This window comes from Bos grunniens, chromosome 3 (genome assembly GCF_055505025.1).
Source record: "Bos grunniens cultivar Pamir isolate PY7600 chromosome 3, Bosgru_T2T1.0, whole genome shotgun sequence".
NCBI lineage: Eukaryota > Metazoa > Chordata > Mammalia > Artiodactyla > Bovidae > Bos > Bos grunniens.
The window spans coordinates 5,982,935-5,996,500 of record NC_141167.1 but is presented as its reverse complement, the minus strand read 5'-3'; the positions used below and the strand labels follow the sequence as shown (position 1 = coordinate 5,996,500).

The 13,566-nt window shown below is 48.4% G+C and overlaps 1 protein-coding gene across 12 annotated transcripts in view; it reads left to right on the top strand.

The window, feature by feature from the left end:
- AGAP1 (ArfGAP with GTPase domain, ankyrin repeat and PH domain 1) overlaps positions 1–13,566 on the top strand; it is a 572,168-nt gene that overhangs the window by 353,588 nt on the left and 205,014 nt on the right. For all 12 annotated transcript variants that reach the window (XM_086376769.1, XM_086376737.1, XM_086376748.1 and 9 more), the window contains one exon: positions 7,017–7,121. In XM_086376769.1, the coding sequence (XP_086232895.1) occupies positions 7,017–7,121 (105 nt within the window). The remainder of the gene's footprint in view (positions 1–7,016; positions 7,122–13,566) is intronic.

Genomic DNA, 13,566 nt, shown 5'->3' with positions numbered 1-13,566 from the left:
AGATGGTAAGCAATCTGCCTGCAATGCAGGAGACCCCAGTTCAATCCCTGGGTTAGAAGATCTGCTGGAGAAGGGAATGGCAGCCCACTCCAGTATTCTTGCCTGGAGAATTCCATGGACAGAGGAGCCTGGTGGGCTACAGTCCATGGGGTCTCAAGTAGGACACGAATTAGCAATTAACAATTTCACTTTTCACTCCTAGCATTCTCTGGATTCGCTCTTTGATCTTAGGCCAGTTCTTATTCTCAGAGGTTTCTGCTAGAGAAGAAGCTGGGACTGAGAAACCGTTTTTCTCATGGTCTGGTCCAGCAAGGTTTTGAAGTATTTTTTCTAGTCTGCTTGAAAACTACTTTGAGTTCCTCTTCCTGCTTTCAGACTCAGCTGAGCAGGCAGTGTGTCTGGCATCCTGCTCTTAGCCAGGTCCATCCAGGGGTTCACCGGGCGCCCTGGCTGTGCTGCACCTTCACTGAGCAACTTCACTTCTTCATGTGCATGGGACTCTCCTCCAAAACTTGTGCCTGTGAGTCGCTCAGTCGTGTCCGACTCTTTGTGACCCCATGGACTGTAACCCACCAGGCTCTTCTATGCATGGAATTCTCCAAGCAAGGATACTAGAGTGGGTAGCCATTTCCTCCTCCAGGGGATCTTCTCCAACCCAGGTATCAAACGCAGGTCTCCTACATTGCAGGCAGATTCCTTACCATCTGAGCCACCAGGGAAGCCCCAAACTTAATGATTTGAAAAAAAACAAAAAACCTGTTATTATTTTTCATAATTCTGTGGCTCAGGACTATGGACAGGGCACAGCGTGGCTTCTTGGTCGGAGCTCCCCAAAGCAGAAGCTATCAGAATTTCTTTTGATTTAAACCCAATGTAGGGGCATCACTTCAGCTGCTTCTGGGTAAATTGAGTCTCAGCCATTCCCCCAGTCAGTGTGGGATGATTTACACAGGGGCAGGAATAACACAAAGCCTGGCACAAATGGGAGTTATCTTGAGATCAGCTACCAAGCTGGCTGTGTGCCTTGGGTAAGCTACATACCCTCTGTGTGCCTCAGTGGCCTCGTCTGTAAAATGGGGATAATCAGAGTAATTACCAGCAGGTGGTAATAAGCTTTCGGCAGCGGCAGGGGTCGGGGGGGTTGGTAATTCTTAACTTGTAAGGCTGTTAAAGCAGCATCTGGCTCACAATGAGCCCAATATTGTTTTGAAATAAAAATTTTTTAAAACAGACACACAAGCCATACAGGAGTCAAATAAAACCTTAACCATAATTGACGTCTACACTGGGGTAGATGGTCAGTGAGAAACAGTCTGAAGCAGGAAATTGTTTTTACATGTACAGAAGTGGCATCTGAAAGATAGACCGAGGATACATTTTGACATTCCCCCGTGCGGTTTTGCCCTGGGTCACACAGGATCAAAGGGACTTAGGATCAGCAGGACCGTCTACCTCGCCAAGGGGGGCTGCCCGCCTGCCTGTCTCCGGCAGAGCGCCTTCCGGCCTCTGTCATCTTCTAGCTGGTGGGATCACGGCTTCACGTCCTTCAAAAGTTTAAAATGAACTATTTATAGGGTTTTCCATTTCCTTGGCGCTTAGAGTAGAAAGTGTGTAAGTTCAAGAAGGCAGAAGCACAGGGGGATCCAATCTAGGGGCTCAGCCAGATGCAGTGAAGGGCCTCCTGGCATGTTTGAGCATCATGGTTCACCAGCAGAAGTTTGTCCTAAAAGGAGGCCATGGGTTCTCGCCCTTTGGCACTTTGGGGGTATCCTGACTGTGTTCAGAGGAGAGACAGCACGTCAGAGCACTGGAACCTTTTGCTTCCAGAGGAGCTGGGAGCTAAGACCAGGCTTGGCTATGTAGCTGTGTGATATCTTACTGGACCTTGGTAGCAACCAGCCTTGGTCCCACGAAGTGAGGGTATGCTGGGACAGACTCCGCTCCAGACTTACAGACCAACCTCCCCCTTCCCCTGCCCCTCTGCACTGTCTCTGCTCAGCCATGGACTCCTGCTCGGGCAGCTCTAGGGATCTTGACCCATGGGTTACTGTCCCCAGGGATGCCCAAGCAGGGTGGCCCCGGGCAGGGATCCTGCACAAAAGCTCATCTTGCAGATTCGGGACTGAATGGTTCAACTTTCAGAGCCTCTTGAGTTTCTGCTATTCTGTGATTCCCACTTGATACAAATTACCCTTTAAAAAATCAGTGTTCAGAAGTAATTTAAGAAGAAGAAGCAACAGGAAACACGTCTTGAATCCACTGAAGCTGTTTCCTGAGTCTCCTCATTTGAAGTCCAATTGAACCTCTGATTACACAAGTTCGTCCTGCCTGCTGCCGCCAAAGCCCTCTCTTCCTACTGTAATTCATCAAAGAGCTCGCCTCCCATCATCTTTTTCAGGATGGGCTCTCTTTATTGTTTATGGAGAGACCACCGAGCGTGTTGGCTTCTCCTGGTGTCGTGGCCAACCTTTTCTAAAGGCTCACATGTATATGTGCACGAGTGGACTCTGACGTCTAGAGCTGTGGGCATTGATCCAGGACTCCCCTTCCGGGAAGTGAAAGGACGTGGATGGCCGTCGTCTGGGTGATAGGATGGAGGTCCCATGGGGCCCGCTGTGAGTCCAGCTCCTTAGTCCGGACTCCGCTGCTGCCTCCTACTGACTCTTGGCACGAGGTCACAAACACAGAGGTGCCTGCCTCTGAGCAGCGCATGTGCTGGGTTTGGCCTGAATTACACACAGATGGTGTATAATCCATTGCCAACATTCTAAAAAATAAGGAGCTGTCCCTAAAGCTCCAGTTTTTCTTTTTCTCTTGACTCACCAGGAGATCTGGAAACGTAGACACAAATTTTGCGTTCCCTGCACAGTTCAGGGAGGCCGTTCCTGGAAGGGTGGCCTCATTGGGCCTTGCTGAACCTTCATCAGGAGATCTGACCTTCTCCACTCGCAACAGCCCTGACCACCCCTTCCTGGAATTTTTTAGTAGCCTTGAGATGTGCTTCCATAAATTCCTCATTGCTGTCTCCCCTCTCTCAAGGACACTCAGCGTTTAGGACATTCTCAGGGTGCTCTTAAGATTCAGCAAACAGAAACCCCTTCCTCTGGGTCCACGTGCAGTAGATTTTAGGGGGCACATTTGAATCTGTTCCTGGTGGAAGGGTGCTTGTCTTTTCCTTCACTGTGTGAATATGAAATATCAGTACTGATGGGCCACCGCCCCTCAGGAGAGGAATCGAACCTGAGTGGCTGCCAGGATCCTGATGACCCGCCTCTCTCGGACTGGGGATTTGTGCCGGGAGAGAAGGAGCTGGTGCTTTGGGACTGAAGGCTTTGGGCTGAGCCGTGGCAGGGACACTGGCAGGCTTGACTGCGGTGGTCATTTCCAGGTCTGAACTTGGCAGCCCACAGTGCTAACAGCAGGAGTGGAGAGGGCAGGGTGGCTGGTCCCTCACTTCCCGTCAGCTACCGAGCGCCCTCACCTCCATGGTCAGAGTTCACGTCCAAACCGAGGGAGCCACAATAGCAGCTGCCCCTGTCCTGCTGCTGATGGGGGACGAGTGAGCGAGAGAACGCGGCGATGCTTAGAAACACGTCGGCACATGCTCAGGCCCCTTAAAGAAACGTGCACCTTACCTGGTCCACCTGTGCCCAGACTGGCGCCGGGCGGCCCCGACGTGTGTACGTGTGATGTGTGGAGCCAGTTCAGTCCCCGCCTGGTGTCTGATGGGACGAATGATAAACCCAGCTGGGACCAAGGCTGAAGGACAGAAATAAGGCTCCGAGCACGCCAGGGTGGTCTTCAGGCTCACTGAATTCTGCAGCGTTTAAATAGTGCAGGTAATCAGATAATCCTCCGAGGTGAACCACAGGATTTATTTAAGATTGTAAAGATTTGGATTTTGTATTTATTTATTTTTTTTTTTAGCAAGACATTGTTTTCCTAGCACCTAACAAATTGCCTAATTTAAGTCCCCCGAAAACTATGATGTCCCCTCTTCACTTGGCCTCCTGGTAAATTTTCGTTTTATTCCCTCAAGAAAGGAGTCTTTATTCCCCTCACCGGGCAGTGCAGGGCTTGCTCCTGAAAGTGCCCTGAAGATGGCCTGAGGATTTCTGTGTGTCGCTCTTCACGGAGCCTGTCTTTCATTTGAGGAAGAAAGGAAAAGCTTCCTGAGGAGGACCTTCCTGGTGGTCCAGTGGCTAGGACTCTGCACTCCCAACGCAGGGGGCACAGGTTTGATCCCTGGTCAGGGAACTAGATTCCACGTGCTGCAGCTGAGACCCAGCACAGCCAAATAAATAAGTGAATAAAAATAGTAAAATATCTTAAAAAAAAAAAAAAAAAGGCTTTCTGAAACCCAGGGCAGCCCTTAGCCAATGATGATGCACAGTAACCCCAGCCCCTGGTGTTACTGGAATTCCATCTGAAATGGAGGGTGGGAAAATGTGAGCCTAGGGAAGAACTTGTTTATATTATATATATAATTTTATTTGGCTTTTTAAAAATATATATAATTTTATTTATCTATTTGGCTGTGGTGGGTCTTTGTTGCTACTCACAGGCTTTCTCTGTTTGCAGTGGGCAGGCTCCTCATGGAGGCGGTGGTTTCTCTTTGGTTTCAGATCATGGGTTAGTCTAGGGCACACGGGCTTCAGTAGCTGTGGTGCGTGGTATCTAGAGCGTGGGCTCAGTAACTCTTGGCGCACAGGCTTAGTTGCTTGGTGGCATGTGGGGTCTTACCAGACCAGGGGTCGGACCTGTGTCCCCTGCGTTGGCAGGTGGGTTCTTAACCACTGCACCACCAGGGAAGTTCCTGTGTCAGATTTTGTTACGCTAAGTTTTAAAATCTTAGAAATCCCACTGGGGAGGGACATTTAATGCTGTCAAGGGGTTGCTTTTTCATCGCCGCTGATCCACCGTCACTAGCCGAGCCCCCACACACACTAGTCCTTACTGTGCCCTGAAACCTGTACCACCCCCGATGGGAGCGAACGTTTTTCTCTGGAGCTGGTTCCCGTTGTTGGTCTCAGTGCCGTGTTTGGTTTATATCTTGGTTTAGATTCCAAGAAATCAAGGTCTGCAGCTTTATGTCACATACTTCTTTAGATAAGAACTTGCAAAGAAATGATCTTCCAAAGGTTACTTGTTAGTTGCCTCAAACTCTGAAATATTTTCCCTCAGAAACAATAAACATTGTGGCCAGAGTCTCCAGGTGGCTCATAATCCATTATATTTGTAAAATCTGTCCATAAAAACGCAATGTCATAATATTGGGAAACTGACTCAATGGACCTGAGTTTGAGCGAACTCCGGGAGATGGTGAAGGACAGGGAAGCCTGGCGTGTTGCAGTCCATGGGGTCACAAATGCAATAGGCTTTTGCAGTCCGTGCAGAAGAAAAACGCCTTCTTGGTTGTTTCTCATACTTTGGTTCCTGGTTGATAGAATTAGGAGGCGGGTGGGGGCTGGTAAAAATTCTCAAAGGGACTCGGGAGGCCGCACCTTCCTAAGGTGTCAGATTCTGTTTCAAACTGACCGTTTTCTTTCTGCCTCCATCTGGGTGAATTAACTCGCGTTAGTCTTAGGCTTTCCCAGTCACGCTTATGATCACGGACTTCTCCTTGTCTTGGCTGTGCTGGCTCTCATCGCGGTACGCGGGCAGACTTCTCTTACTGTGGGACACAGGCTCTAGAGCGCACAGGCCCAGCAGTTCCAGCGTGCTGGCTTCTCCGGTTGTGGTGCACACGGGCTCAGTTGCTCCAAGACATGTGGAATCTTACTTCCCTGACCAGGGATCAAACCCACATCCCTGGTTTGGAAGGCACATTCTTAACCACTGGACCCCAGGGAAGTCCTGATCACATTAACAAGGGAGCAGCAAGAGAAAGAGCAAGGAGGGAGGTTCTCCTGCTCCCCTTTGTTTCTGTGGACGAGAGTTAGATGAATCCAGATGTGAAAGCTCAAGTTTAAAACTGACTGACTAGGAGGGCGTGGGGCTTCCCTGAAAGAATCTGCCTACAATGCAGGAGACCTGGGTTCGTTTCCTGGGTCATGAAGATCCCCTGGAGAAGGGAACAGCAACCCACTCCCGTACTCTTGCCTGGAGAATTCCATGGGCAGAGGAGCCTGGCGGGCCACAGTCCATGGGGTCACACACAGTCGGACCTGACTGAAGCGGCTTAGAATGCACGCGTGCAAGCAGGAGGGCCTGAAGCCCCCACAGGGAAAGAGAAAGTGCAGACTCAAGGTGCTGGGCCTGGCAGAGCTCAGGCTTCCTCCAGTTTTCTTAACTCAAGAAAGCCTAGAAATGAGACAGAAGGTTTGCTGGGAACTGGTAGTAAAAACAAGAGCAAATTCTCATCAGTCATCTAAGGAAGGCTGGATTAAATATACTTGTGTGTCGGTTTCAAGTGTTGAATGGTTTTTAAGAAGCTTTAATATGATTTCATTAAAAATGGATTAAAGTAAATTATACACAGTTCATCTATTAAATGCCATTGCTAAGTTTGCAAATGGAATTTCATTTTTAATAAATTAAGATCTGAAGTGAAAAACTGTAAAATAAAATGTTCTTATTTGTAAATATGGTAAACGAAGATATGGTTAGTGTCTTATTTTTAGAAAAGGAAATTTACATTCCTTTTTTAATACCTTTAGGAGCTCCATGTGCTTACAGCTTAGCTATAGGAAAAGGTATGATCTGTCACATCACAATGGTCTATATCATATTGGTTGAACCAATGGCGCGTCTTAGCCCTCGTTAATGTCACAACGTTAAGTTCTGCACTCACATGCACAAAAGGGAATTTGTTGATTGTGTATATATTTTATAAAAAAGAAAGGGGAAAACCGAACGACCGAGGCAAAAATGTGTCATTTCCATTTTAAGATGGCAAAGAGAAAATGGAAGTTTAACAATTTAAAAGTTAACCCATGTGCCTACTCTTTTTAAAAAATGTTCGCAGGACTTTGTGATTTACACTAATCTCCGCCCGGCTTCTCTTTGGCTCACAGGGCATGCTGCTGAAGCGCAGTGGCAAATCACTGAACAAGGAGTGGAAGAAGAAGTACGTCACGCTGTGTGACAACGGTGTGCTGACCTACCACCCGAGCCTGCACGTGAGTGTTGCCCCCTGGGAGAAGTTGGCAGGCCCTGGGCTGAGGGGGCACGGGCTCCATGCACAGTCAAGCCTTTCTGCTCTGTTGAAGGTTGAAGTAGTATTTTATTTTGTTTTAAATTGCTCCCTTCTTTAATTGGTAACATTTATTTTTAAACCAAAATGAATATTTTATAATAATACGAATTTTGCATCTTATCATAATACTAACAGAATGAAAGTTACTTTCTTAATAGAGCATTCATTCCTTTAATAGTATGTAGTCTTCCTCTTTCCCAAATTAAGGATTTTGCCTTAAATTCTATTTTGATAATATATCTCAGTGTTCTTTAGCTAATTTTTTTTCTTTATAGAATAACCCTTTATTTTCAGTCTATATGGTGTTCTTATAGTTCTTTTTTTGTTTGTTTTTCTTTTTTTTTTTAAAGTAAAGTAGTATTTTAAATGAGAGTAAAAAGACAGGAGCAAGTAGTCAAAGAGAAAGGAGAAAAAAATCTATCTGAAAATCTAGACTGAAAGAAACTATAGCAAGTCTACATACGAACAAGCTGCATTCCGAGAGCACGTTCACAAGTCCGGGTTGTTAGTCAGTCCAACGGCGTTAGCTCAGGTCCCAGCTGACAGTCGACCTTACAGTACTGCACTCTGATAAGTGTGTGGGCTTCCCAGGCGGCTCTGGTGGTAAAGGATCTGCCTGCCAGTGCAAGAGGCGCAACAGATGCTTGTTCCATTTGGGTTCGGAAGATCCCATGGAATAGGAAATGGCAACCCACTCCAGTGTTCTCTCCTGGGAAATTCCACAGGCAGAGGAACCTGGCAGGCTACAGTCCGTGGGGTCACAGAGTCGGACACGACTGAGCACCAGAGGTTTATAACACTTTTCTCCAAAAAATATATAAAAAGCACAAAATAATAAGAAAAGCGTTTTTAATCTCACAGTACAGTACCTTGGAAAGCGCAGTAATAGATACAACAGCTGCACTTCTCGGTAGTACCAGCTACGCCAAGCTGCTTTCACGCTTGCTTCTAGACACCCTGGGCTTGAGGTGTCCTCGAGTCCTGCTGTCCTCTCTGCAGTCCCGCACAGTGAAGAACACAAACGCCCAACCACCTGCAGAGGGTGCACGCGTGTGACAGCGCACACCAGACACGCGAATGAGTAACGCGCCTCGACATGTGAACACACAGTCGCATCTTAGAAAGTCTGCACCTTGACAGTTCTTTTGTAGGGAATTCGCTGTGCATTGAAGCCCAGGGTCAGCTTGAGCACCTGAGAACAACAAAACCAAGAGTTGAGTGCAACTCACGAGTCAGAGTCCGTTTTTACTGTCCGCTAAGAATGCATGCCAGTTTGTAAGGCAGGTTCGTTTTCTCTGTGTAATAACGTCTCTTATCCTGGTGATTTATATAAGATAGAGGGAAAGACACGTAATTTCATCACTGGGAGAAATGTAGATGTTCTACCCATGGGGAGCTCTTTAGGAAAGCTTTGGTGAAACCTGAAGATGGTTGTCATGGCTCTCCCAGCACAACACATTCCATGAACCCTGCGTGACGTTCATCTGCCTTCACATAGGTATATGTGTGAATATATAGTATTAGCTGGTTGTTTGACTATATCACAGTGTTAAGCACAACATTAAGATTTTAATTTTAAGTACTTCTTGAAAACTGCACGGTGATTAATGAGAAGTTAAAGATAAACATACTGAAGAAAATGTACTTCTCCCAGATAGCCCCTAAGAACGTGGCTGCTCACAGTTTGAGGTGTATCCTCCTAGCCGTGTCCACAGCCTACGCCTTTGCTTCTGCTGGCCTGCAGCCCCCTGGGGTACACGGTGCGTTCCCTGGTCTCCTAGATGACGCCAGATCTCAGGCACCTGCCCATGCCAACAAACACACCTCTATGCCACCATCTTAATAGTTACATAACATCCGTCCTGCTCATGTGCCCCAACGGACTGAACCGACAATTGGCGAGCTGACTTCCTTTCTCCATGATTTTTACTGTTGTGAGTCACTCTGATCAGCGTCCTCATTTGACACCTCTGTGCCCACATCTGTGTCCTGCTGGCACATTCCCAACCGTAGCCTTCCTGAGTTGAAGAGGGTGTACTTCTATGGGCTCTGGGTATGGACTGCCAAATTCCAGGAAAGATTGTATTGGTTCATCTTCTCTGGCTTTCCCCACTAACCCCCTGTACTCTCAGGAACATTTCCCTTGTTTTTTCTTTAAAAAAAAAAAAAACTTTGCAATAGGATAGGTAAAAATGGTATCCTCGCTGTGTGACTTGCTATCTGGAGTGAATTGCTTCCAGGGCTTCCCCAGTGGCTCAGCTGGTAAAGAATCCGCCTGCAGTGCAGGAGACCTGTTTGATCCCTGGGTCGGGAAGATCCCCTGGAGCAGGGAACGGCGACCCACTCCAATATTCTGGAGAATTCAGTCCATGGGGTCACAAAGAGTCGGACACAACTGAGTGACTTCCACTTTGACGTTCATGGTCCCTTGCAGGTACTTGGAGTGGCTGTGTTCTAGTCTTAAGTTGTGGGGAGCTACTGACCCCCGGCGGCTGAGTTAGCCCAACATTCTTTGGTTCCAAACAGGAAGAGAAATTACCTTTTTGAAAGCCTTTGCAGTAGGACCAGTAACAGATGGTGTCCTCACCATGCCATTTGCTGGCTGGGGTGAACTGTCCTTTTCCCTCTGGTCTTCCAGCAGTGGCTTCCCCTCTCTGAATTGCGCTCTAAAGTAAGCGTGTATTTAGGCCCCGCTACTTGTTCCTCCTCTTGGTGGGGAGTCTTTCCACACTTCACCAGTAGGTAGGCTTTCGAGATATACACTTCTTGGACTGAGGATACTCCTTGTGCTTGATTTATTGGGGTTATTTGGGACATAGAGTCAGGCTGCTTCCCCAGTGGCCTAAACCAGAGACTTAACACTATCCCGTGAGGCCTGCCTGTGACTGCCATGCCCCCGTCTGGGTCTTTGGGGTTCTTTCTCCAGAGCTGCTCCATCAACAGGGAGGCGCCCTTTCCCGGCGTAGTTCTTCCTAAAAACCCCATCCGAGAACAGAACCTAACAATGGACCCGTTTGCTTTGTTCCTTGGAAGGAGACGTGCAGTCACAGTCTCCTTGCCGGCCTCACCGACCTGTAGAAAGTGAGATCTCATGGGTGATGCCCCTCCGCTCACATTCCAGTCTCCTGCTGAGCCCCTCAGAGGGGCGTTGGCTGCTTCTTGCCAAGGGGGAAGGATGGTGGCAACAGGAGATGGTTCTGGAACATTCCTGCTGGAGGGCCTATGCTCCCTTACTTTTCCTCTCTACCTCTCGATGATACGGTTGCCATCCGTTCTTCAAAAGTTCTCCCGCACAGGCTGCTTCTCGTGATGGTCCTCAGTGCCAGCTTTCCTTTTTTTTTTTTTTTCCTATGTATGCATGGATATTATTGGAATATAGTAAAGGAGCAGAGTGGGGCTTTATAATTGTACGGCAGGCAAGAGCCATCGTCACTTTAAAAGTGCGATTCAGTTAATGCGGGTCGCCTGGGAGCTGCAGTTATTGATGCAGGCAGACAGTTCCCTAAGGAAGTGGCTTAATCTAGAGGCGAATTTGAATTACTAGACCACAGAGAGATGTCATGACTTTCATTGTAATCCTTCGTGGATTCTTGTTTTCACAACCAAGCTTTGGGTGGACATTTAGAGGGCTGTGAGTTTCAGGTATATTTCTTGGGAGGTGCAGGAGATGCAGGAAACGTAGGATCGATCCCTGGTTCAGGAAGATCCTCCGGAGGAGGGAATGGCAACCCACTCCAGTATTCTTGCCTGGAGAATTCCAAGGACAGAGGAGCCTGGTGGGCTACAGTCCATGGGGTCACAAAGAGTTGGACATGACTGAGCGACTGGACCCACATAACAGATGCCCAGTGGCTGAGTTAGCCCTGTGTGTTCTATGGTCCCAGACAGGAAGATGTATCAGAGGGATGTCCAAGGGCAGAATCCTGACTTCCCTTAATAAGAAATTCGGGAGCATTTAGATATGGTGCTAATTTAGGCCCCAAAGGTCTACATCGTGGAGGATGGCCCAATTATTTGAGTCTGGAAAATTTCAAAAGGGGATGGAACCGAATGATCTCAGATACCAGTCACACTGTAACACTGGTTCCAAGGTAAGGTGTATTACGGGAGAAAGACCACTAAGATCCTCGGCCGCTTGTACTGAAGACCTTAAGCGCTCCAGTACTGGGGAACTCTCGTCCAGGTTGGTAGCTTCCGATTTCCATACTGTCTGTCATCCAGCTCTCACTGGTCACAGAGCAGGGGACCTACATCGGTCTCAAATAGCAGATCCTACGACCCGTGACTCTGCTGGGAGTCACGGGAAATAACCTGGCTAAACAGTCTGACATTTTCAGACAGAGTTTTCAGCAGAGGTTGTGGTTGTCCTTGATGGACTATCTGTGCCAGCTACCCTGGACCCTCCTAACTTTTGATGACGAGATGGTTTATATATCAAAAAGGAAGCTGGCATGCTTTTATGAGGGCAGAATTTTAATCAGGTAATTAATACTCCGATAATAGGTTTGGGTTCAAGAGCAGTGAGGCTTAAGATGCATCAAACGTAGGATTCAAACAGGTGTTAGGCGGGCCTGCAGCAGCCCCAGCAGCCCCCTCAAAACCAGCGTTTTCCTGTTGCCCTGGGGCTCCCTTCCTGCTGGGACATTTTCTTTCCTGTGCACACATGCGCCACTCAGGGCTCCATCAGCCTGGACTCTGACTCCACCTCTGGTCACCTCGGACGTGATGCCCTGTTAAACCCACAAATCTGGGCCTTTTGCATACGAGGAAGATGAGAGCAGAGTAAAGGACTGAATCTGGTCATATGGAAAACAGCCAGCGTGCTGGATTGTCACACTGCAGTCAAATTCATCACCTGAAGGGTGTGGCCTGCCCCAGATAGCGTGGCCTGCAAGGCTGGACGCCCCCTGATCCGATCTGAGCTGATCTAGGCCGCTCCTGTGTTAGCCAGTTTAAAGTTACAGTGCCCCACAGCAAGAGATGTCACCTCGGTGAGAAGCCTGGGCACCACAGCTAGAGAGTAGTCTCTGCTTGTCTCAACTAGAGAGAGCCCGATCAGAGCAGCAAAGACCCGGACAGCCAAAAATAAAAATAAATAAATGAAGCCCCAGATGACTGCACTGACCAGTGCCGCCGGACAGGGCCATCCCACACGCCTCTCCTGCCCCTGCCTGGCTGTATTGCACCCCCCCTCGGCTCCCCAGGCTGCCAGCAATGGTGGTTTGCTCAGACATCTGCTTGAACAAGATGCTCCGGCAGCATTGGGTTCTGACTTTAGTTGACTTTGGGTGCTCTGGAAGCAGGAAGCTGACCATTTCCTAAACTTGCTAAAAAAAGAAAAAATCCACACAGCTCTTGTGTTTTTTAAATGTCTTCATTGGACGCCCTTTAAAAAAAAAAAAAAAACAAAAACAAATCTCCCAGAAGAGGTCATTTGTATCCTTGAGGGAAACAGATACAGTTTCCTTATTTCACAGGTGTCCATGGAAGTGTTTACATAAAGATCATCCTTTGGACAAGTTTCAGTCCAAGCAGGTGTCTCACACAGGTTTATTGTTGCTTTTGTTCAGCCGTGTCCGACTCTTTTCGACCCCATGGACTGCAGCACGCCAGGCCTCCCTGTCCATCACCAACTCCCGGAGTTTGCTCAAACTCATGTCCATTGTTCTGATGATGCCATCCAACCATCTCATCCTCTGCTGCCCCCTTCTTTTGCCCTCAGTCTTTCCCAGCATCAGGGTCTTATCTAATGAGTCAGTTCTTCGCATCAGGTGGCCAAAGTATTGGAGCTGCAGCTTCAGCATCAGTCCTTGCAATGAATATTCAGGCTTAATTTCCTTTAGGATGGACTGGTTTGATCTCCTTGCAGTCCAAGGGATTCTCACAAGTTGGTGGGGTAGAAAACAAACCCAGCCTTTGGACCAAGCAAGCAGTGGGTGCCTGACTCCAGCTGTGCACCCGTTTGTGCAATCCTAGCAGAGCAACAAGCTCTTGGAAACCATGGCTTCAGAAACAGGTCACCAGCTGTGAAACTGGGGATCCTCAGCTTTGCAGCAGGCGGTGGGTTTGGGGTGAGGCCGACCAGCCTACCGAGTGCTCGGGGTGGGTCGGCTGCCAGGGAAGCTCCTGCCGATGGCCTCCCTGGATGGCCGGGCCCCGTCATAACTCGCATGCCTGAGATGAGTTGCTCAGGGCCTCAGGTGGTGGCCCCATAACATGGCTTCCGGCTGGTCACCATGGCGTCAGTTTCCCCTTCCTCCTTCACATCCTTTCCTAACCACGTCTTCTTCCCAAGCCCTCAGAGTCTGCCCAGACGTGTCTTTCTGTGTTTCACCCCGAGACACAACAGATTATTTAAGAGCCTACAA